General features: G+C 46.9%; 1 protein-coding gene across 1 annotated transcript; it reads left to right on the top strand.

Annotated features, from left to right (window-relative positions):
• The first annotated feature begins 19,562 nt into the window (after positions 1–19,562).
• Positions 19,563–23,931, top strand: Vax1 (ventral anterior homeobox 1). Its single transcript, XM_034488614.2, has 3 exons — positions 19,563–19,881; positions 21,018–21,205; positions 22,932–23,931. Exons 1-3 carry the CDS (start codon positions 19,641–19,643, stop codon positions 23,511–23,513), a joined length of 1,011 nt encoding a protein of 336 aa, XP_034344505.1. The 5' UTR covers positions 19,563–19,640; the 3' UTR covers positions 23,514–23,931.
• The last annotated feature ends 729 nt before the right edge of the window (positions 23,932–24,660 follow it).

The following is a 24,660-nucleotide window of genomic DNA, read 5'->3' as shown; positions in this document are numbered from 1 at the left end:
GCCTCTGCATTTCCCTACCAGCAGGAGACCATTACCAGGGACGACGTTCTATTCCATCGTCATTATCTCCCACAGAACTAAAACAATACTCTGTTTGGCCTCCCAGGAAGGGGGGGTTGTTCTGCTTCTGCTTAAGCAGAGTTACCGGCTGAGTTTCTGACCCTTGTCACTTGGACATCCAACAGGGATACCTGGTGACATTTTTTTTCTTGTGTTTTGTTATTTCATTCTCTGAGAAATAGCCCGGAAACTTGATTCTGAATCAAGAGGAGTCTCGCTGTGATCAGGGAGAGGGTCTGCTCAAGCAGCATGGGCCCTTTAGTTTAAATCAGCTAGATAGGATTTATCTGTAGTTGTCTTAGTTTTTATTTTGTCTGGTGCTATTGAAGAGTGAATCTAAAAGGTTTTGTAATGTTGTATTGCTGACTATCTGACCCTAAAATTTAGAAACTATAAGGTCTCAGAACTTTCTATTAGATCCTGATCTTTCTGACTTTTAGAATATCTATGTGAATTAGATAGGCACACATATAGATAAATGATAGGTTAGATTGATAGGTTGTGGGAGAAGGGTTGGAGGGGAAGAAATAGGGGTGGATTTGACCAAAATACATTATAGAGTAGATAGATAAGATTATATTAATAGATAATAGGTTGGCTAGACACTGATTCTTTTAGATCACTAGGTAGTTAGACGATATTAAATGATAAATAGATGATAGGAAGATAGATAATAGAATAACTAATTAGATTAGTAGATACATGACATTAGATAGGTATGTGATAGAGTAGATAATTAGATTATATTAATAGATGATAGATTAGATAGATAATAAAATAGACAGATGATTAATAGGAGATTAAATAAATGATAGATTAGATTGACAGCTGTATGATAGATTGCCTGGTGAATGGATGAATAGATAGATCGATAGATAGAGGTTAGATTAATAGATACATAATAGCTAAGTAAATAATAGACTATATAACTGGATTAGAATAAAAGGTAGTAGATTAGATAGATGCTAAGATAGATAGATGATAGGTAGATAGGTAGGTAGGTAGATAGATAAATAGATAGATAGATAGATAGATAGATAGATAGATAGACAGATAGATACCCTGGCAAACCCTAACATTCTGGCAGGTGTTAATAAACACAAGGTTTTATAGAAAAGCAGGAGGCTCAGGGTCCTACCCAGAGCATTCCCCTCCTGTGAGACTCCAACACTAGATGTTGTCCAAAAAATGTTCCCTAGTTTAAACAGTGCTAGCAACTGAAAGCTCTCTTTGTCAAAGAGTTAAAAAGAGAAAAAAAACAAAAAAAAAAAAAAAAAAACTCTTTTTGTCAAAAGTTAAAGAGTCAGTCGACACTGTGTTTCGTCCTTGAACTTGAGGCAAATGAGTTGGCCACAGGGGTGCAGTTGCTGCCATCACTTTATTACCCTTGTTTAGCTATGAGTAACTTCAGAAGTGCAAATGTAACAGCTGGGTATAATAAACGTGTAATTGGCTACCTGAGGTGATTAAGCCCTATGCTAATGAGGCCAAGGTCTATGCTGATTGGCCCTGGCTCTATCCTACCCCTAGATGGCCAGCAAAGAACAGTTCACAGCTCAGGTCTCACTGGGAAGCCTGGGAGTAGGTAGCAGAGATGGCAAAAGGCTGAAGCTTTGGGATTAGGGAAATGGACAGACCTGTGTTTGAAACCCGGGTCAGTGTGATTGAAGCTGAACAACTGATCAATGTCTCTGAGTTTCTATTGTCTTGCTCTCAGGATAGATGAAAGAAAGGTGACAATGTTGCATTGTTTTTTAAGAACGTGCATGGACAGCATTCACTGCTCAGAGGTGACATTGGGCATGATTTGTATATACATGAACAGAACTCTCAAGGAAGATGGCAACTTTTCCAGCACCCCTCCCCCAAGTCCTCTTACTGCAACATCTACCCTGTGGATAGGGTTGCAGAGTTTACTCTTAGGTCTTGGGACGATCATCATTCTGCACTAGAGAAGCTCACTTAATTGATAGGAGCTCCATAGATAATACACATCGCAAGTCACACTGGTCTCCAGCTTTGCTTAAGTCCTTTTTTTTTTTTTTTAACCGAAAGTTGCTTTTTTAAAATTTTTTTTTATTTATTTTATGTAATGAGTACACTGTAGCTGTCTTCAGACACACCAGAAGAGGGCATCAGATCCCATCACAGATGGTTGTGAGCCATCATGTGGTTGCTGGGAATTGAACTCAGGACCTCTGGAAGAGCAGTCAGAGCTCTTAACCACTGAGCAAGAAGAAATAACCCTGAAGTGCTCAAGTGCTCCAAGCACCTCTGACTGACTAAGATGTCGAGATTAAGGAGCCCACCATCTTTTATTTAGTTTTTCTTAAAGATCAAGCCAGCTGAAATCCCAGCAGGGATGGGTGGCAGACTCAAGATGTCTCACCCTGGTTTGAGAAGCTATTGAAGTTGATGGCTTTTAGGAGAGAGAGGGTCAGTCATTCTCAGAGATATAGACATTGAGAGGTTTCACACCCGAGGACATATGGGCACCACTGAATGAATTCTATGGGGGGAAAACAACACAAATCCCGGATGAGAAGTTGGGAGAGAGGAGTTGGGAAGGAGGGGGATTGAAGAGAGAATAGAGCGATGGATCTGATCAAAACACATTGTATACACCACATTAGAAAGTGCACGTGATGAGAATGATGAGTACAACTTTGAAAGAAAACAGTTTTTAAAAACTATTAAACAGGGCTGGAGAGGTGGCTCAGAGATTAAGAGCACTGCCTGTTCTTCTAGAGGTCCTGAGTTCAATTCCACATGGTGGCTCACAACTATCTGTAATGGGATCTTGTGCCCTCTTCTGGTGTGTCTGAAGACAGCTACAGTACACTCATATAAATAAAATAAATAAACATTTTTAAAAAAAAACTATTAAGCACGGGGCTGGGGATCTACAGCTCGCTTGGTAAAGTGCCCATCTGGATGCATGGACCTAGGGCCCCAGCATTGTACAAACCGCCAAAGTTGTAAGTGGAAACACCGAGATAACAAGGTCACCTCTGCTACCTACTGAGTTAGAGGCCAGCCTGGGCTACATAAGACCTTGCTTCAAAACAACCAACCAAAACAAAACCATGCCAAACCTGTCACAATGGGTATTTGAAATTGGGGCAATCTTTTGAAGCAGCCCCCACTGAGTGAGTTAATCAATGACTTATAAGTTCTTACTAGCTACTACTGGGCTGGTACTAAGAGACACCTATGAACCCAGGAGTCCCCTCTGGTTTGTTGTTTGTTTGTTTTGGTTCTGCTAAATTAATCCTCTCTGCTAAAGCTCCCTTTTCTAAATCTACTAATTCTGGAGAGGTAGGCAGTGCTTCAGTGACATTGTATGAGTGAGAGATGGTACCATCTTATTTCAGATTACTAGTCTTTCTAATCCTTAAAGATCATGCCAACACTCGTGGTTGCTTAAAACTACTCTAAAAACCTTCCTAGTTCTGCCATCTCAGACTTCAGAGGCCTGACTTCAGAATACACTTTCACCCATCTTGTTTTCTTAGGGGTTCTGATTCATGAAACATCATGGCTACTCTATGATACATTTGTTCTAGACACTTTTTAAAGCCAGTCCCTCCATCCTTTGTTCTGGGTGTCTGTGACTGTAGACAGCAGAAGCCTCTCCATCACATGGCTGCTGGCCCCCCATCCTATTTCTTGGACTGATGCCCAAGCCCTGTGATTTCATCACACTGATCACGGATTTATGATGAGAAGTAGGCTCTCAAAAGCTGCCACACTAGCTAGGGGTAAAAATATGCACGATGGCCTGCAGAGTGACTAATAGAAAGCGAGTGTGCCAGGTGATAGAAAGCGTACAGTGACGTCATGTGGCACAACCTCAAAGTTGAACATCATGTTCAGTCTCTACCCATGGTGACAATCAAATGAGATTCAATCCCTACCCACAGGGATGATCACATGAGATGGCATGCAGAGATGTTTGTTTGTTTGTTTTGATTGCTTATTTGTCAACTCCAACTCAAACAAAGCCTACCAAAAACTCATAAGAATAGTCAGGGAGGTGCCTCAATCGATAAAGTGCTTTCATTATGACCTGAGTTTCGACACCCCACTCCCACGAAAAAGCTAGGCACTGTGGAAGACTTGTGCTGGTGGGCAGTAGAGAGAGAAGAATCCCTGAGTTTTGCTAGACAGCTAATCTTACCAAATCATGAGCTCTAGTTCAGGGAGAGATACTTAAAAAAAAAAAAAAGGTGGAGTTGAGCGTGGTGGTGCACATCTTTAGTGCCAGCACTTAGGAGGCAAAGGCAGATGGATCTCTGTGAGTTTGAGGCCACTCTGGTTTACAGAGTGAGTTCCAGGATAGCTGGGCTATATAGAAGAACCCTGTCTCAAAAAAAGTCAATCAATCAATCAATCAATCAGGTGAAGAGCCATAAAGAAAACACCCAGCATCAATCCCTGACCTCCACAATTACACACATACACACACACATACACACACACACACACACAAACTTGTTTCAATATACACACTGGTGAACATACATACAAGTAGGTGGCCTTATTAAATCATAAGATGCAAGAAAGTAACAGAATGATGATTTAACTTAGAAACAAAGTAGCTCAGAACAGGGAGATAGTTCAGTTGAATCAAGAGGAGTGGAGTTTTGTTCCCAGCACCTACAGCAGGCATCTCACAACTGCCTGCAACCCAGCTCCAGGGAGATCTGACTCCTTTGCCTCTGCAGGTACCTGCACTATGTATGCACGCATACACACAGACACAGGTACACGCACATACTTTAAAATAGCCTTTTAAAAAGTCTAAGCAAGAAAAGAAAGAAACACTTCAGCCATGATGAACAGTAGGTTCTGCAGCACAGTGGCTTGGTGAGAAGGAAGGAGAATGCGTAAGAGCAGACACATAGTGGGCTTGGCTTCCTGTGATGCTGCTGTGTGTTCTGCTGCTGCTCTGTGGTGATTGTACAAAGGCCCATCTCATTTAGTGAGCATTAGTCTTTTACTCATTAACTATTGTGATGCACACAGAGATATGGCTTTACTTTGGAGGCATCCTTAAAGCGTTGGTTTACAGATAAAACTGAGGTCAATAGTGGAAAAATGACTGCAGAGAATCAAACGAAGTCTTGGAAACTAATCTCATGTTCCCTTGTTATGTCTTCCCAGTCCCTGTGGTGGTTTGAATGAGGACAGCTCCTGTAAGCTCATATTTAAATGTTTGGTCCCCAGTTGGTGGAACTGTTTGAGAAGGACTAGGAGAGGTAGCCTTATTGGGGTAGGTGTGTCACTGAAGGCAGGCAACTACTATTGTCCCTCCCTTTGCCTGGGGGCTGTGTCTCAGGATGTAAGCTCTCAGCTGTTGCTCCAGCACCACCTATCTATCTGTTGCCATACTCCTTACCATGGTAGTCATGACCTACAACCCTCTGAAACTGTAAGTCCCCAATAAACTCTTTATTCTATAAGTTGCCTTGGTCACAATGTCTTATCACAGCAATAGGAAAATTACTAAGACACCTTGTTCTCATCTTTGTATGTTTTCTGTGTCCTGGCCATCCTCCTTTCCTCTTCTTCCAGCCTCCTCTCTTTAGTAGCAGATTCTGCCAGAAATGCCTTCTGAGTGTGTCTCAAGTCTGCCCATTTCTCCCCATGCTGTGACTGATGGGCCCTGCATTGCCTTAGCAACTCTTGGCCTTGGGTAGAAGTGTAAGCGTAGAGATGTACAGGATTGAGGGCTAGGTTTCCTGGTTGGGACTTCCCTGAGGGATTGGGTCTTCATGAGGCAAGCATAAGAAAACTTTACCTCTGTCACAGATATCTCACAGGGCACTTACAGGAAGGTACTCTAGAGTGTGAAGTGTTCTTCACACATGCATGCACGCTTAGGAGGTGGGGGTACACACTGCTTCCTGTAGCTATTGTTACACACAGCAGACACAGGCCCTCTTCTTGGTCCCCAACTGTTTGCTGTGAATCTCTTATGGAAAGCTTCACTGTCTGCGGTGTGATGTTCACATGCTCCTGCCTGACACTCCTGAGGTCAGAAGCCTTCCTGTGAGCAGAAGCTGCTTGACAGTGGAGCTTAGAAGGTTTTGTTTTGTTTTGTTTTGTTTTGTTTTGTGGTCCACTGCAGAGCCTGGACTGCTAGACAGAAGATGTGTCGTGGTAATGCTTAAATCTTGAGGAGACATTTGCCCAAATTTGCATCAAATCTATATTGCCACAGTTTTCCATTCCCCCAGCATGAAGGGTGGAGTTTACCTATGCTGGTCTCAAGTTTCCAGATTGAGTCCTGGATCTTTAAGGAAGCCACTCCTCATATACCAGCTCTTGCTCCAGTCAGCCTGCCCTTCATTCTGAAGTCAAACCCACCAGAAGCCTAGACCACAAAGCTCATTCCCTGGGGAGGTCTTGACCCACATATGTGCTTAGACACATTACAAGTGTCCTGTATTGGGACCACCATGCCTCAGAGATTCCTCTTATGTTCTGAAAGTTCTGTGATCCATGAAAGCAGGTGTCTATACATCAGCCTGCAGACAGATGCTCAGTAAGTGTTTGAGAGGTGAATGAAACACCTCTCTGTGGAGATCCCTGTTTTCCCTGTCTCAAAAAGAAATTAAGGAAGGAAGGAAGGAAGGAAGGAAGGAAGGAAGGAAGGAAGAAAGGAAGGAAGGAAGAAAGAAAGGAAGAAAGGAAGGAAAGGAAGGAAGGAAGGGAGAGAAGAAAGAGAGAAATGGAAAGAAAAATTAAGAGAAATAGGAAAAAGGAAAAATAGAAGCAAAAATAAAATAAATTATGGGATGAGAGAAAGCTCCCCTTTCTACATGAGCACAGAGGAAGGTCAGCGGAGGACACAGCCAGAGGCAGCCATTTAAGGTCAAGAAGAGAGTTTCCAACCTGAGGGCACCTTGATCTTGGACTTCTAAGTCTGTGGTATTTCACAGCCCCGCAGACTGGGACAGGTGCCAATCACCAACCAGTTGGCTGGCCTTGAACGGGTCACTGAGCTCCTGCCTGCCTTCTTCTGAAGCTAATAAAAGTCGTCTGTGCTCATAGAATATAGCCAAGGACTGAGTTAATATGCACACAGCCCGATGACACTATACTAATATTAGCTATTTATATCAGCATAAGTGGAACAGGTTCAGTCACACTTAGTGAACGTCAGAGCAAATGATGAGAATTCCTGAGTAGGAAGCCTGAGAAGAAAGCAGTGCCTGGAAGGGAGGCAGTGTGGGGTAACGCTGACCTAACGGGCAAAGCGTGAGGATAAGGACAGACATTCTGGAGAGGTGAGCACACAAGAGCACGGGGCACACATGTGCTCAGCAGAGTCTCCCAGCTTGGGCAAGGAGTTTGGAGAGAGGAGAGGTTCTCATTTTTTTTTTCTCTGCATCCCACAGAGACCCACTTTCTCCAGCTACATTCTACCTCCTAAAAGTTCTACAACCTCTCAAAAGAGGTCCGCCAGCCAGGTGTTCAGATACACGAGCCTGTTGAGAACATCTAAGATCCATAATATAACCATCATCCTTTCCCTGACCCCACGGTGATGCAAAGAGGGAAACACAAAGTTCGAATCTCAGTTGGCTTCATCTTTCTCCAAAGTACAATGTCTCCCTGATAAAGCTTAGGGTTTATGGACTCCATGAATGGCCCAAACCTAGGTAGATAGCCCTGAGAATACTCACATGGAGCTGCAAGCCCAGAGAACCCTAAGTAGATGCAGGCATGCCCTTTGTCAGCTTCCTGGAGGAAAAGGACCTTCCACTTCCAGATTTTTGTGTTGCTCAACTTGACAGGCATATCTAGAGTGGGTGCCCTTCCCAGTGTTGTCTTACATTCAAATACTTCCCTGGCCTGTATTAATCTATTTTCTGTTGCTGTAATAAAGTATCCAAGCCTGGCTAACTTACAAAGATGAGTGGGTTATTTAGCTCCCAGTTCTGAGGCTCAAGAACATGAACCTAACAGACAACAACATTGATGCTGTTCAGGTGAGAGCCTGCAGCAGATGGAGTCAGGATGGTGAGCAAGTAACAAAAGCCCTGAAGGGGAGACAGGAAGTCAGAGAGCAGGGAGTGACCAGTTAGTCCTTAAAATAACCAATGCACTCCACTCCAATGGCCTACTACTTATCAGGAACCAGACCCCAACCTCTTAAAGGTTCCACTACCTCTTAACAGGTAACATGGGACCACATTTCTTGTATAAGGCCTCTGGGGGATGAGCCAAGTTCAACCCACAGCCAGGCTCTAGGACCAGCCCCTCCAGAGGCATCTGTCACTTCTTGCCTCCTGCTGGCTACTGATAGGAAGAAATGAATCCAGGGCAACCAGATTATCTAGCTCAAGGTTTCAAAGTAAAACCTATTAAAAAATTTGGAAAGTAGGTAGCTGAGAAGATGGCTCAGTGGATAAGAACACTCACTGAACAAACATAAAGCTGGAGATAGAATTCCCCAGCATTGTGAAGAAGGAGGCTAAGATCCCTGGGGCTTACTGGCTACCAGCTTAGTTAGCTCCAGGTTCAGTGAGAGACCCTGTCTTAAAACAGGACATCCAGCATCCTCCTCTGGTCTTTGCCTGCATACATGGGCATGCACACATGGGTATATACCACACACACCATCACACAGACACACCATCATACACACACACACCATCACACACACACACACACACACACACCATCACACATACCCCATCACACACAAACACACCATCACACACACCCCACTACACACACACACACACACACACACACACACCATCACACACAAACACACCATCACACACACACACACACACACACACACACACACACACACACGACTTGATGATTAACTGAGAAATAATAAATATGGACTTGGGAAAAAATCCAAAGCCACAGAATGGCTTAGGTTCAGGTTCCCAGCCTCTGCTTTAAAGGATACATGTTGTCATAGTAGGTGGTAGATGTCTGATGTTACAGCTATTTGGAACTGACTTGAATCTCTATTGGAACCTAGTGGTCTCAGCATGGCACTCACAGAAAATGTTCTTGAGTGTGGAAGGGAAGATGCTATCGGCCGAAGCACAGGGAACATTACTTATCACACTTCCGGCCAGACTTGTCTGAGTGATAGAGCAATCTGATCACTCCATGTAAAACAAATAGTCTCCACCTCAGCAGCCAACTTCCCAGGCTCAGCCACAAGATGGGAGACTGAAGACTGGGAGAGAAGAGACAACCCTCAGGATCACCCAGCCTCCCCAGTAATAAAGAGAGAAGGCCACATTGGATGGGCCAAGGCTGCTCTACAGAGAGTGTGTGCTTGCACATGTATGTGTGGAGGCCAGAGATTGATGGCAGGTTGTCTTCTGCTCTCACTTTCCACTTTTATTTTCTTAAGGTGGAGTCTCAACCTGGAGCCAGATTGGCAGCTGGCAAACCCCAGCAGTCCTTTTGCCTATTCCCATCATGATCCTGTGGTTCTGGTGCCTGCATGGGTTCCGGTGCCTGCGTGGCCACACTGTTTTTCACATGGGTGCTGGGAATTAAACTCAGGTTCTCAAGACTGCACAACAAGCATTCTTGCCCACTGAGCTATCTCTCTAGTTCAGTGGCTCCCAACCTTCCTAGTACTGTGACCCTTTAATATAGTTCTTCATGTTGGGGTAATCCACAACCATAAAATTATTTTCATTGCTAATCTATAACTGTAATTTTGCTACTATTAGGTACCATAATGTAATTATTTTTTGAGATACAGGTTTGCCAAAGGGGCCATGGTAAGCATGTTGAGAACTGCTACAGTATATATGTGAGTGTATATAAATGTATATACATTCATGTATGTATGTATAATGTTTTAATTAGCTCTTTGAGAATTCAATACATGCATACAAGTTATTTTGATGGTTACCTCCCACTTCTTCTTTAACTCCTCCCAGGCCCACTGACTGTCTTTCCACCCCCTCCCGATTTCACATCCTCTTTAGCTGCTCTGTTGTCCATGTCTTCTGAGGGAGCTGGGAGTGTAGCTTAGTTGGTTGAGTCCTTACTATGTAAGCTCAAGGGCCTGGATCTAGCCGCCCCCAGCACTGTATAAAGTGTGTGAGGTGGAGCCAGGAAGATCTAACTTTTGAGGTCATCCTCAGCTAAGTTCAAAACTAGCCTAGGATATACATGAGACCATGTCTCAAAACAAACAAACAAATAAGCCAATGGAAGTGACTGGTGAGATAGCTCCAATGGTGGCAGCCATGGTCATGCCACCAACCCTGGCAGCCCAAGCTTTATCACCAGTGGAAAGAGAGAACTTGCCTTCAGAAGTTGTCCTCTGACCCCCACGTGAATGCATAGTTTGCTTGCCTCCTCCGAATAAATAAATGCAAATTTTTAAATGAATTAACATTTTATTTTTAAAGTACTGGTGTGTGAGTGTGTGTGTGTGTGTGTGTGTGTGTGTGTCCATAGAGGTCAGAAGAGAGTATTGGATGGATCTCCTAGGACTGGAGCTACAGAAATTTGTGATCTGCCATGTAGGTGCTGGGAATCAAACCTGGGTCCTCTGGAAGACTGGTCTATACTCTTAACTACCGAGTCCCAAAATTAACAGTTTAAAAGGTACAAAAAGAATGTGTAGTCAGAAGCTGGGCCTGGGAGACAAAAGCCTATAGGTATTAAGAAGGCTGGGGTAGGAAGACTGGAAGTTGAAAGCCTGCCTAGGAAAGTTAGTGTCTCCAAACAGTAAAAAAAGAACTGGGTGTGCATCTTGTTGGTGGTGCTGGTTTAGCAGACTTGATGCCTTAGAACTATGGAGGGTGGGGACTAAGTTGTTGAAGGTATTTATGGCAGAGTCTCAGCTGAGCTGTGAGTATTGTTTAAACTCTGTATATCAAGGATGTTATGTTCTGTACCAGATGTCTGGTGTCAGGTGGATACCCTGGGAGAAGCATTCAGAGTCAAGATGCTGTGAGACTCTGACTGGCTCATGAGGTGGCCTCCTGCTTCTTCCTGATTCCAGGGTTCAGAAAAACCTTATGGGCAGGAAACCACAGCAGACTGATTGTAGAGAAACTCTCCACGGTCTTTGCAGCTCAGCCTTGGTCTCCAGTGGTCCATACTGTGGAGGTGGGTGAATGTCTCCACACCCCGTGTCTGCAGATATCAAATGCCACAGCCTCACATGAATATTTAATCCTTCATGTTTATGGTCCTGTGTCCTCTTCAGGAACATTATACCTTAATTTTATTAGCTTTTTTTTTTCCCCCAGAAATTTCAAACAGATTAAACGGGCTTAATTTTGCCTTTGAGAAGCCATGCTGGTTTAATTAGTCAATGTTTGCAAAACATTTTTTAAAGAGAGAGAGAGAGAGAGAGAGAGAGAGAGAGAGAGAGAGAGAGAGAATGATGTAAAGAAGAACGAACTGCACCAAAATATCTCCAGGCTATCCCCTTTATTTGCTAGGCCTTCATTCCATGGAGACTAGTTCTGCCTTGTTTTGGTCACATGGTATCACGGGTCACTTACAGTCCTTGGTGGCTCTAGGGCCAAAACCCTCCATTTCTTTTACAGGAGAGAATCTCAGGCAAACACAAAACAGGTCTCTCACAAATAAATTGAGTCTTCCTACTTCCTTTTCTTCCCTATGCAAATATAAGTACCCATAATGCATCAGGCTCACTCTTTTCTCCCTTTCCCCACTCTGCTTTCTTTTCCTTCACTCTTTTGGTCTGTCTTACAAAACAGCTCAGAGAAAAATTGTTGGGAACAAAAACCTTCTCACACTCAGTTCTGTAGCTCCCGGCCACAGACCTCGCATCTCTACGTGTCACGTGTTCTGATTCCACGCAGGCGCAGTTTGGGCATCTACCGCTACAGTGACTTCCCTTTATTTTAGAGAAATGAGCTATGGCATAGGAGCAACTTTGCGTATTTATTTTATATCAAAGTATTTCTCAAATACTGTTTGGGCTTCTTTGCCTTCTCAAACAAAATTTAGCACATATAATCCCAGAAGGCCATTGGCCTGGATATCTACTGCCTTCAGGTCTTCAAAAGCACTTGAGGTTGTCATGACTTGACCTGCGGCCTTGGTGTTTATGGAATTACCAGGTTTACTTTCTATCCTCCTCCAAGGCTTCTTGTTGGCGGGCACAATCCACCATCAATGCTCCTGCTTGAGCCTATAATCTCACTTCCCTATATTACCTCTAAGTGTCTGATGGCTCAGAAACAGGAGGATTAAATTCCTTAGAATTAGATTTATGGGAGGAATGTGTTGGTTATGTGCATAATCTCGATGCTCAAGTGTTGGATGCCGGTCTGGGTTAAATAACGAGACCCTCTCTTAAAAACAAAAAACAAAAAAAAGCAACAACAACAAATAAAAACAAAGTTAAAAACTTAAGTAGGTGTCTGCTTGATAGAGTTGCTTGCTTAGTATGCAGGAAACCCAGGATTGGTTGTGGTGACACCCACCTGTAATTCCAGCATAGGAGAGGTAGAAGCTCAAAGATTACAAGTTCAAGGCAAGCATATTCCATTTCATAGTGAGTTCAAGGTCAGCCTGGCATGAGACCCTGTTCCGAAATAAGTAAATAAATAAAATAAAACAAAAACAATAAGCATAGCAGGCTTTGAGTGGGGAGCTGAGATATTCCTGTCTGAGCACATGGTCCAGGCAGCATCTTCTTTCTTTTCCAGTTACAGCTGAACGGGGTGAGCTGTATAAAATAAGAGACTTTAAGTGAGGAGCTGTCCTGCCCCTTGATGTGAAAGCGCTTCACACTTTTGATACAGGGATCTCTCTATGGTCCTGTGATCTAGAAGCCTTTCATGGAGAAGGCTTTGCTATTTGCTTGCTGAATAAACAGCTCTAGCTGTTTTTCAGGCCGTGAGGTATTTTAGAAAATGATGGGTTTAAAGATGCTTTGAGACACAAATGTACCCTGTTAGAAAGATATGAATTTATAACCAGGCTTCCTGGAAAACTTTTAAGTTCTTTGTGACCTAGAAAATGTTTAATAAAAATCAGCTTTCTTTTTCCTTCTCCCAGAATGCTTCACCTGGAGAATTTCAAGGAGCCAAATAACCACCTGCTGTCACGTCCCATCTACTGTTAGAGTGTCCCTAATCTCTTAAAGGGGAGGCGCCACCTGTTCCTTTATTTGTTTAAAGAGAAAGGAAGGAGCTAGATAGATGGCTCAGTGGTTAAGAGCATTGACTTCTCTTCCAGAGAACTAAGGTTCGATTCCCAGGCTCATAACCATCTTAACCATAACTTCAGTCCTAGGGGATCTGACACCCTCTTCTGGCCCCTGTTGGCATGTGCCACACATAACATGCATTGTAGACAAAATACCCACACACGTAAAGTAAAAGCTTTTATTTATTTATTTATTTTAACAGTCTTAAGAAAGAAAGATGAAATGTCGAATTGGGGATTTGGGATCCAAGGAGATGCCCCCTCCCTTCACTTTCCAAGAGAAGTATCTTGACAGATACCACTTTATATTTAAAACCTTTGTTCTTTTCATAATCAGGCTAACACATTCGGCCCTTCATTAGCCCAACTTAGCCCACCTTAAGGAGATCATTCTGAAATATGGAAGGATACGAGAAATGTACAACTATCCCTTGATTCTGAGAGAGTCACTAGAGTCCCTTGATTACCACCACCACAGATTTTGGTGCTGGATGGTTCTGGTTAGCTTTGGTTTGGGGTGTTCTTTAGCTTAAACTATGGGCAAATGACTGAGCCTCGGTTTCTACTCCATAATATGGGTTTTTCAGTTACCTACTGAAACATAACAAACACACCCAAGGCTTAGCAGTTTAAAGCAACTACCACTATATATTTTCTTAAGACTGTGCTTTGGACAGGATTCAGCATCAATGGTTCATGCCAAGCCACCATGAACATCACATGGCCTTACAAGCTCACCTTCCTGCTCACTGATATTTATATCAGATTCCAAGCACTGCACTTTCTCCTGTAGTCTCCTTTCCCCTAGGCTGACTTCCTTCCAGCAGGGCAGGTGGGTTCAGAAGCTGAACATTGATTTATGGCCCCTAAGGAGCACAAGACCACTTCCATATGATTTTATTGAATAAGGCATATGACAAAGTTACTGAAAATTAGTAAAGAGGAAATAGACCACAGTGTTTTATGTGAGGGATGACACATTTATGGCTAGGAGAGTTTAATGGGATCATGGAGGTCTTTAATTCTGGATGCTCATTATTATGTGCTGTTCAATCCAACCACCTTCATTACCCATTCCCAGAACCAGACATGTATCCTGGCTGACTCCTGGTTCTTTCTTGGTATCTCTTGTTCTAGCTACACGAGATACACAAATGATACACTGATGACAAATACTTAGCCACGGTGCTCATCATCTGCAAGGCATCACTTAAAGCACTTTGTTTTAGTTATTCAATACTTACAGGTGCTACAACTAAAGTTCTTTTTCAGACAAAACACTGAGGCACAGAGAAAGAATGTAACTGTTTAAAAATGATTGTCTGATAAGGAACGGAGCTGGGAACTGCACACATGAATTATGTAACCTGATTGGCTACAGAGATCATATTTGTTCCATTTCTTTGTTTGGTTTTGTTCCATTTTTTTTTAATGGATCAACCTATAGAGTTACTGAGCAATATCACTCTAAGATTTCTTTAAAATTGAATGCTTCATATTTAAACTATTAATTCACTGACAAAACTTAACTTCTCGATTCAACATGCAAGGCTAAGAAGTGGAATCTAATGGAACCAGTTGCTTCACATGTATATAAACTAATCCAGTGTTTGGCTTTCTGCACACTGGCAGGTCCTTAAGAGGAAACAGAACAGAGATACATGGATGGACAGCTACATTCTCCATTTTAGATGTTCAATAGAAGCTTGTGGTTCATTTATTTTTTTCATTACCTCAAGGACTTCCTGAAGGATGGGACATTAGTAACTAGACAAGATGGAGCTCTCCACTGCTGGCAACTTTGCAGATGAAAGTTTGTGTAAATGCCAGTATCCTGGTTGTTAATTATATTGAGTACCCTACTCACAGAAAGACTTCCCTTCTGCTTGCCCCATCTTCTCTGATGCAATTCTTTTTGAAAGATATGTCATACAGTCTCCCTCATAGTCTCAGAGGCTCTTGGATCTTTTCCCTCCAGCAACCTTTACCTCCTATTTCTTCTGGAAATGAAAAGGGAGGGACACTGAAGGACTGTGCTTAGCATTGGCTTCATGCTGCTTTCTATTGCCCCAAGGAGAGAACGCAGGCAGAGGCATAGACTATGAAAGGCATCCCCCTGGCTCAGGTCACCCTGTCCCAAAGAGTGCATTCTCTTGCCAACTCTAGGAAGCGTGGGCAGAGATGGGAATACAGCAGCAGCGTTGAGGACCAGGACTGCAGCCCAGAGGTTCTCACTAACTAGTTGTCTAATCCTTAATACCGTGCTTTGTCTTTCCCAGCTCATTCTCCTCATCTGTCAAGTCAAATGATGGTTCTGGAATGGATGATCTCTACAAGTCCTTCCAGCTCTGCAGTTCTATTCTGGGTCTCTCTGCACCTGCAGACAGACATGTGGGGGCAGGAAGGGCACTGGGAGAGAGAAGAATGTAAGCAGGGGAGTAAAACACTTTCACCTGGAGCAGCCCCATGTCCTCGTGTGTGCTGTACAGCACAGGCCTGTCTCAGATTATCTAAATAACTGAGCGGACCCCCCTCCCCTTTCTTTTGCCAATGGACACACACACAGCTTTCGTTTGGCTGGGAGCAGCAGCTGCTTTTCTGAAATTTCCATCCAGGGCTTCCATCCTCCACTGTGTCCTCTGGGAAACCTGTCATGGTTTTTCTGGATGGATGCCCACAGAATTTTAAACCAGAGAGAGAGAGAGCGAGAGAGCGAGAGAGAGAGAGAGAGAGAGAGAGCGAGGAGGTGCAGTAGAGAGGAAAGGGGAGAAAGAGGAGAGGGGAGGGGTAGGGAGACAGAACACTATACACAACAAAAAGCAAGTGTAGTTGGTAGTTATGACTGACTTTTATTTTATTTTGTTATTTCAAGTGCCTGGAGCCTAGACTGGCATCTGGCAACAGAATCATTAGTGTTTCCAAAATGGAGCTATGATTATAGCCAGAGAGTTCACATAGCTGATCGGTTTGTTCTAGATTATGTTGAAGACAGCCTGCATGTGTGCTGGAAACCTCCTGAGTGCTAACTTGCTTTTGACATTTCCAGAACTTGATAAATCTCTACATCATCAAGCCAGATAGATAGTCCCACTGTCTTCCTTTCTCAAGCAAGCATCGATGGTGGCAGTGTGTCTCTGCCCTCAGAACTAACATTCCCCAACTTTATAAGGTACAATTTCCCCAACAAAGTTGTTAAAAGACTCACTCTCTCCCCCTAGCCAGTAGAAATGTGAATTCCTAAACTTTGATCCCAGACAGTCATCAGACAACTTTGAGACACAGAGAACTAAATTTTGTTCACCCAAATCAGGTCGGTGCAGGATGATGGGCTTCTAAGAAATGCTCCTGGCTAGTAATATATAGCGTGGTCGGAAGCAAAACTTATTGTTTCTGCTTCCATCTAGTGTTATTTGGGCATGAAATGAAATGAAAACAAATGTCAAATACTCAAAATGTTTAAGTATTAACATTAAGGGCATAGCCTTATGTCTTTTTGAGCACTCTGCATCCCTCGGGGATTCCCAGGAAACTCAAAGCGGGGAGTACCTAGAAACTAAGGCAGAGCCCGGAGAAACTAGCAATGACCTGGAACACTTCTGAGGTTAGTCAGAGAGGAGTTCAAAAAAAATTTTTTTTTGTATTCACTAACCTGAGGTTTGGATAAGTCCTCTACTGATTTAGTCCTAACCTGGGACGTTGTTACCTTCCCAAGAAAGGGGTTACAAACATTAAATGTGATTAGACACCGAAACAAACAAACAAGCAACTGCTCCCGGGTTCAAGTGAAGGGGCAGGGCCAGCTCCCCAGAAATCTGAAAGAAATGGTGAGCTGGCCACTTTTATTTTTTTTAAAGACTTCCTCCCAGGCCTTTGACTTCGTAGGTGTCCTCCGGGTAACCAGGAGGCTGCGGAGTCCTAAGGCCTACGGGCCTGGAACCATCCTAAGGTGGCCCAGTTCTATCTTGGCTGTTTTGGGGGTCTCTATGATTCTCCAAGGTTTTTAAAGTCCCTAAGCAGGAGCCTGAACACCTCAAGCTGGCTATTCCGTTCTGCTCACCACCTGGTGTGTGTGTGTGTGTGTGTGTGTGTGTGTGTGTGTGTGTGTGGTGTTTGGGCTGGAATTCCGGACCTGCACCCAGAGCAGTACTCCAGACGGATCGCAGCAAGGGCACCCATTCGAAGCCTCAGGAATCCCCCTTCACAGGCTTAGTCGTTGGGGCCAAGACGGCGGGCAGGCAGTACTTCTACAACAGGAGGGCTGGCTTGCCAAGGAGAGACCCTTTTCTTCTTTCAACTTCCTTGCTTTCCTGTCGGATGGACGTTCTAGGCACTTGCCGCCAGGTCGCACGGAGGCGTCTGGCCTGAGGACAGCTCCCTCAGAGATCTTTGGGTTCACAATCTGTCCCCGGGATACTCCCCGCTCAGTGAACATCACTCAACACAATCACCCCAAGTATCTCCAATCTTATAAAGTCAAAGCCCGAGGTCTGCCTGGGTGCGACAGATACCCTGGGAACCGACCAAAAGCGGTTACTCCTAAGGGACCGGCCGAAGGTGGCTTGAGAGGAGTGCGGTTACCCGGCTCGGCCCACCCCCTCCACGTCCAACAATCTCGAGGGACCGCGGTGGTGGCCGGGAGGTGACAGCCGGACGGTTGGGCGGGCGCAGAGCCCCTCGGAGGCCGCCACACACACTCGCTGTCCTCCCCACTCACTCTGTGCCTCCCACCCTCTCGCCCAGACCCCCGCCCCTCCCCCGCCCGCCTCCGCCCCATTCTTGGAATTGTGTGGAAAAATTCTCAGCCAAACCTCCCACCTCTCCTCGCCTCCCCCCCCCACCCCTCTACTCCCTTTTAAAAACCCCCTTTCCTCCGCGGCCCCTGCACTCTTTGTGAATGAGGGCCGGGAACACGGCCCTTCCCCCGCCCAGGAGCCACGCCAGACCGCCGCACTCAGAGGACTGTTTGTTAATAGTCCAATTAGATAATTGCCATCTTTCACTCCTTTTGCTCCGCATTTCCCATAAAGGAGTGAATGGGGAGAACGGCGTGGAGAGGGCTTCTGCCCCGGCAAGGTGACGAGAAGGGCTGGAGCAAGCTCTGTGCACAAGGCCATGCGCTTGAATTGAATCATTGTGGCCTAATCAATGCTGTTATTGGATTACTGGCTGTTGCTTTTCTCAAAGACATTGTAGCAAGACAATGAAATAGCTAGGGGGAAACTTTTTTTTTTTGAAGCAGATCTCACAGTTGAGATTTTTTGCTCTCTCTCTCTCTCTCTCTCTCTCTCTCTCTCTCTCTCTCTCTCTCTCTCTCGTCTTCCTCCCCCCCACCCCCCCCCCCCCCCCACTCTGAGTACAAAGCTGCCCTTTGAATGGGCTGCCTCAGGGCTGCTGGAGGTGCAGGCATGAAAAAAAATCCAACTGGGGCTACAGGAAGAGGGGCGGCAGTTTAAGATGGCTGTCAGCGTCGAGGTGTGTTAAGGAGTCGCTTGGGGAGAAAGCTTGGCTTTTTTGGAGTGTGGAGAAGAGACTTTAGGGCGAAACTTTTCTCCTCCCCCCTTCTTTCCCCACCCAGAGGCAACTGCTTTCTTCAGCTACAGAGACTAGTGGGTAACACCCACCCCCATCCGGCTCTATCTGGGGAGTCTGGAGGAAACCCCCTTTAGCCAGTATGTGAGAGGACAGTCAAAGGCAAAGAGAAAGTTAATAATGTTAATGGTTCAAACAATTCAGGATGAATCTTGTCAAAAGTTTTTCTGGAAGTGTGGGTCTTTGATTGTGTTTCCCGAAAGCAAGACCAATCATTTCCGTTTATTCACTGGCTAAACCCCTACTTGATTGGGGACAAGGACAGAAACCATCCATTACGATCTGATATATTATCCAAACAATTTAGTGTATTCGTGAGGTAACTGAAACGTGGGGGCTGCGAAATTACCCGTAATCAATTGCAACAGCGAGTGTGCGTCCCCCCCGGGTGTCGGACAACCACATCTCGGCCGTCTCAGTAACAGGCGGAGCCGCAGCGTTTCGGAGTTGCGCTGTTCGCTACCTGATCGCCAGGCTGGGGACACTGGACGTGCTCAGAGGACGCGGGCGCTGAGGAGGCGGCCTCGCCACTGCTCCACCGGGATCCTGGACAAGACCCGCCGCCTCTCTACCAGCGCGCCACTCTCCTGTCTGCGCTGACCCTCCGCGGCTGCCGAAGCCTCCCCGCGGGGACATTCATTCTGGCGGGCGACCGAGCTTAGGTGCTGCGTTGAAGGGGTTTTGTCCTCTTCTGCCTTTTTTTTTCCTACCCTCTTCTTCTTTTCTGTGGTTTTTTTTTTTTTTTGTTTGATTGGTTGGGGTTTTTTTGTTTTATTTTTTTCTTTTTGCCTATGTTCGGGAAACCAGACAAAATGGACGTCCGGTGCCACTCGGACTCCGAGGCTGCCAGGGTCTCGAAAAACCCGCACAAGGAGAGCAGGGAGATCAAGGGCGCCGAGGGGAGCCTTCCGGCCGCCTTCCTCAAGGAGCCGCAGGGCGCCTTTTCGGCGTCTGGCGCTTCGGAAGATTGTAACAAAAGTAAATCCAATTCCTCAGCAGACCCAGATTACTGCCGCCGGATCCTAGTCCGAGGTAGGGATGGGCAGGGCTTTGGGGCGCGTTCTTTGGGGTATAATTTTCCTGCCGCAGCTTCGCATCGCCGCCTAGGGCTGGCGAGGACTTGGGAGAAAGTTGTTGTTGGCCCTTTCTTTCTTGGGTCAGGTCGGCCGCGGGGACCTGTGCCTGGGGCTCCTCCGAAAGCGCTCTCTCGGAGCCTGGGCCCTAGCAGCCCGGAGGGGCCCCGCAGCACGGCTACGGGGAGGAACCCAGGCGCTGTGGACCGGCCAGCAAGCTGGGGCTCGGACCCAGCTACTCCGGGGGGGGGGGGACGTGCGCGCAACCTCCGGCCTGCAGGCATCTGCGCCCCGGAGGGCAGAGCACATCAGATGGAGCACTGAGAGAGGACCAGTAGCCCCCGGCCGCCGGCCAGCGCTGACCAGTTAACTGGGAGGCGGAGGGCCCCGGCGATGCGCTCCTGGCCTGGCCGCTGTCGCCTAGAGAGACCGCCGAGCTGGGTCTTAGGGCTGCGGATGCCGCCTCTTTGCTTCACTGGTCCTAGCTCAAGGAGCGGCGTGCGCTTCTCCCAGGCATTGGTGGCGCCGGGGCCCGGCTTCAGTCGGCGCCACCCCCGCTAGCAGATAGCCAGGCCCAGCAAGAGGACATTCGGTCCCTCCTCCTTCCGCTGCCTGGACTGAAGCGGGCTGGAGACCCGGGGTGGGGGTGGGGACCACAGGAGTGCAGGCTGCCCTGCCATCTGGGACCATACTGGGGCTGGGGTTATCAGTAAGAGCCCCATTTAGGCTACTGGGCACTCGGATCACACATCAGGGGGCCCCTAGGCCCGAAGGAGCATCCACCTATTTGGAATTCAGTTTTGGTTTTTTGTTTTTGTTCTTGTTTCGTTGTTTGTTTGTTTGTTTGTTTGTTTTTTCCTCCTCCGGTGTCTGGGAGAACTCTTCAAAGACAGTTTGGCTACTCTCCCAGTTAATGGTATGAAGTTAGCCCCCTTGACCTCTATACACCCAGTGAGTCTCGGCTTTATGAGTGCAGCCTCTCCATACACCGGCCGGCCGTAGCTTACCGAAGACTTTTCCCTACCTAGCTCCGGTCAAAGAGACAGAGAAAACCGGGGGCGGGGATTCTGGTGGCTGACATCTACCCTTCTCTAGATGCCAAGGGGTCTATCAGAGAAATCATCCTGCCCAAGGGCTTGGACCTGGACCGGCCCAAGAGGACACGCACGTCCTTCACGGCGGAGCAGCTCTACAGGCTGGAGATGGAGTTCCAGCGTTGCCAATACGTGGTGGGCCGGGAGAGAACCGAGCTGGCTCGGCAGCTCAATCTTTCTGAGACCCAGGTACCCAGCTGCCAGGTGCTCACACCACCAGGCTTCCTCTCCCTCCTCCCCAGCGTGGCAGCTTGCCTTTCCTCACTACCTACCTTGCTTTGGGCCCAACCTCCCAGGGGTGTGGAGGAGATGGAAAGGATGGGGACGAATGTCTTAGGCTCCCCTCTCTTTCTTAAACTGTCATGTTCTCTCCTCATTCACAAATACGCCATAGTCTAATTTCTGCATATCTTGACTTGGCCCAGGGGCCCCATATTCTGTCCTTCTGGAATTCTTTTGGCTCTTAAGAATTTTTGGATGCCTTCTGATTTTTAAAAGCCTGGTTTTCCCCATTTGGATACATACCATCTTGGCTATTTTCCCAGTAACACCCCGTTTTGGGGCTTTAGCTTTACTCAGCACCTAGATCAATTCTGCAGGAAGCACGATTAGAAAGCGGTGCCAACTCTCAGAAACCTGCCTGTGCAAATATGGCAGCCTCCATCCCTTAAACAGCCAGCCCCGAGTAAGAGGCACTATCCTCTGTGCCAGTGACAGGGAGTGTCGGATGGGCAGCGAATCTGGTGACTTGGGTGCCCACCGTGTATTTTGTGTCTTTTGCATTTTAGGTCCCCTCCTTACCATAAAGTCCCATGCTGCTTTGGAGCTAAGGGCCCAGAGCGCTAGAGGGAGGTTTTGCCCCTTCCGGGCTGTTGAGGGGTTGGTCAGTTCTCTTTCTAGTTTCTTTTCCTATGCCCAGCCCCGAAGCAGGTGGAGAGCGTTTTAGGCCTAAAATCTGGACTGAATATTGAGAACTGAAGGCAGAACAGATGGGAGAATCTGAGCATAAGTTGGCATCGTAACGTGTTTTTAATTGTCTGTATTAACCGCCTTTAGCTTTCAAAACCTAAATAGGGCGTTTTTTTCCATATAGACGCTACCCTCCGTTCTAGGCCAGAAGAGGCAGAAAGGGAAGAGGAGGGAAGATTGGAATTTATTTAGTCTTCCACAGCCTCCGATCTTCCTCCCATGATTCCAAAGTTTCCAATGGAGTGCAGAGGGAGGGATAAATTAAAAGAAGCGTTTAGGCCCTACAAACCAGCTGGTGAAGAAAGGTGATAGAGGAAGCTCGGCCTGTGAGGTCTACCCTGCACAAATGTCTGCTTTCCACCCGGACCTTCTCGGTCTGCTCTTGGTTCATGACCAGTCTTTGGCTTAAACAAGCAGGAAGCAGTTCCTCGGAGCCTCTAAGAGGTGCAAACAGATTTTTCTGGTGCTAAACTTGAACTCACTGGGCTAGGATCTGGATCTAGGAAGCCTGAGACACTGTCTCAGCTTCCTGCACAGCTTTGCTCTGGTCTTAAGCTCTCAGCCTGTGCTGATTCACTAGTTTGTGAACCCAAAACCGCTCCATGGGTACCGCAGCAGCACACTGAAATAGCTCTGTCTTTCTTCCTTAGTGGCATGGACATTTTTACTACTTTGCTTTTGTAACCCGCGCTGGCCTGGGCCTGCTTGCATGACCCGGAAGCGTAGCCCAATGGAGTGGTGTCCCCCTCGTGGTGGCTCTTGCTCCGATAGCGGCTAGCTGCTTAGGAGCTGAGACCGTCTGCTGCGGGGTGGGGCTGCGGCGAGGGCTGAGGTTGGGGGAGGGTCTCAGCAGCCCAGGCACCCCCCTCCCCCAAACCCTGCAGCTTTTGACCCTGATTTTTCCTGTTGCTCTTTCCTACTTTTCCTCCTGCCTCTCTGCGCGCAGGTGAAGGTCTGGTTCCAGAATCGGCGGACCAAGCAGAAGAAGGACCAGGGCAAGGACTCGGAGCTGCGCTCGGTGGTGTCGGAGACCGCCGCCACGTGCAGCGTGCTGCGGCTGTTGGAGCAAGGCCGCTTGTTATCGCCTCCCGGGCTGCCCGCCCTACTGCCGCCCTGTGCCACCGGCGCTCTGGGCTCAGCGTTGCGCGGGCCCAGCCTCCCGGCCCTGGGTGCGGGCGCTGCCGCGGGCTCCGCCGCCGCCGCCGCCGCCGCCGCCACTGCCCCGGGTCCCGCGGGCGCGGCGTCCCAGCACCCGCCAGCCGTGGGCGGCGCTCCCGGCCCGGGGCCTGCAGGGCCGGGGGGACTGCACGCGGGAGCACCGACTGCTAGCCACGGTCTCTTCAGCCTGCCGGTGCCGTCGCTGCTAGGCTCTGTCGCCAGCCGCCTGTCCTCCGCCCCGTTGACGATGGCTGGTTCGCTAGCCGGGAATTTGCAAGAACTCTCAGCCCGTTACCTGAGCTCCTCGGCCTTCGAGCCTTACTCCCGGACCAACAATAAAGAAGGGGCCGAGAAAAAAGCGCTAGACTGATTTTAAGTGTTACCCTGTATTTATATTTATAACATCTCTTGTGGTGGTATTTATGAACTTGCGCGCGTTAGGCGCCCAGTGCTCCTGCGCTGGCCTTCCTGGCCCCCACTAGGCCTCTGATTGCCCCCCCCTCGCACCCCACCCACTCTCCGCGCAGGCTACTGGTTTCAACTCACTCGGGCTGTTTTGTTCTCTCTACTTTTCCTCCCTCCCTCCAACCCCGGCTTCTTTCTAAATCCAGGAATGATCCAAAGAATTGGGGAGAAATACCCGAATTAGCCAACCCCCACCTTGCTAGCCAGGGAAGGAACAGACTGAGCCTAAGTCCGGGCCCCTGACACCTGCTCTGGATAGGAGCAATGCACAGTGGTCCTATGAATATTCGCAAGAGGAACTATGTTCGTAGGACGCCAGGGACTGAAAAGCATTCTTGTTTTGTTTTGGTTTTTTTTTTTTTTTTTTTTTTTTTTTTTTTTTTTTTTTTTTTTAGACCAAAATAGAAGGGCCTATACCCTCTTGTCAGAGAAACCTGGGCTTAGGGAGAGTTCCTGGCCCCGATTTTTAGACCTCTCAGGATAATTGGTGCATACTCAGCTCCTGTCCAGAACAGAGTTGATGAGTTTTATTTCCTTTAGGAAAACTATCGCAGGCTCCCCGACACCCGAGAAACGATCAAGCAAACGTCCTGTTAGGCAAAGGTGGTAATAAATTTGATCTAACAGCAATAAAGCAAGAGTAATTTTACATAAAACCAGATGGAGTGTTACCTGTTTTTAAATACTCATAAATAGTTGAGTTTGCAAGATGTACGAAATTCGGGCTAGAGGATGCACTAGGGGACACGCGAAATTAAAATCCCGAGTTCTGTGACTTCAGATAGGAATTTAAAGAGGAACCGCAAAGAAAAGTCAATGACAGAAGATTGAGAATCTTTGCTGGGACTGTTCAGGGTGGTGGGTGGCCCACAGCTTCCTGCTCCTCCCAGGAGAGAGCACGGTGACTTGTGTCAGTCTCCGGTCATGGGAGCTTCTTTCTAGAGGTTCCCCGAAGCGAAGCTGCAACAGGATAGCCGGGGTTGGAAAGAAATCAGCACCCATTATATTTGCTTTGGCTTCTAAACTCCTGTGTCTACAAAGGCTTTTCACCA

This window comes from Arvicanthis niloticus, chromosome 1 (assembly GCF_011762505.2).
Source record: "Arvicanthis niloticus isolate mArvNil1 chromosome 1, mArvNil1.pat.X, whole genome shotgun sequence".
NCBI classification, from domain to species: domain Eukaryota; kingdom Metazoa; phylum Chordata; class Mammalia; order Rodentia; family Muridae; genus Arvicanthis; species Arvicanthis niloticus.
Note: the sequence above shows the minus strand (reverse complement) of the source record. Positions and strands in the feature narration are given on the sequence as shown.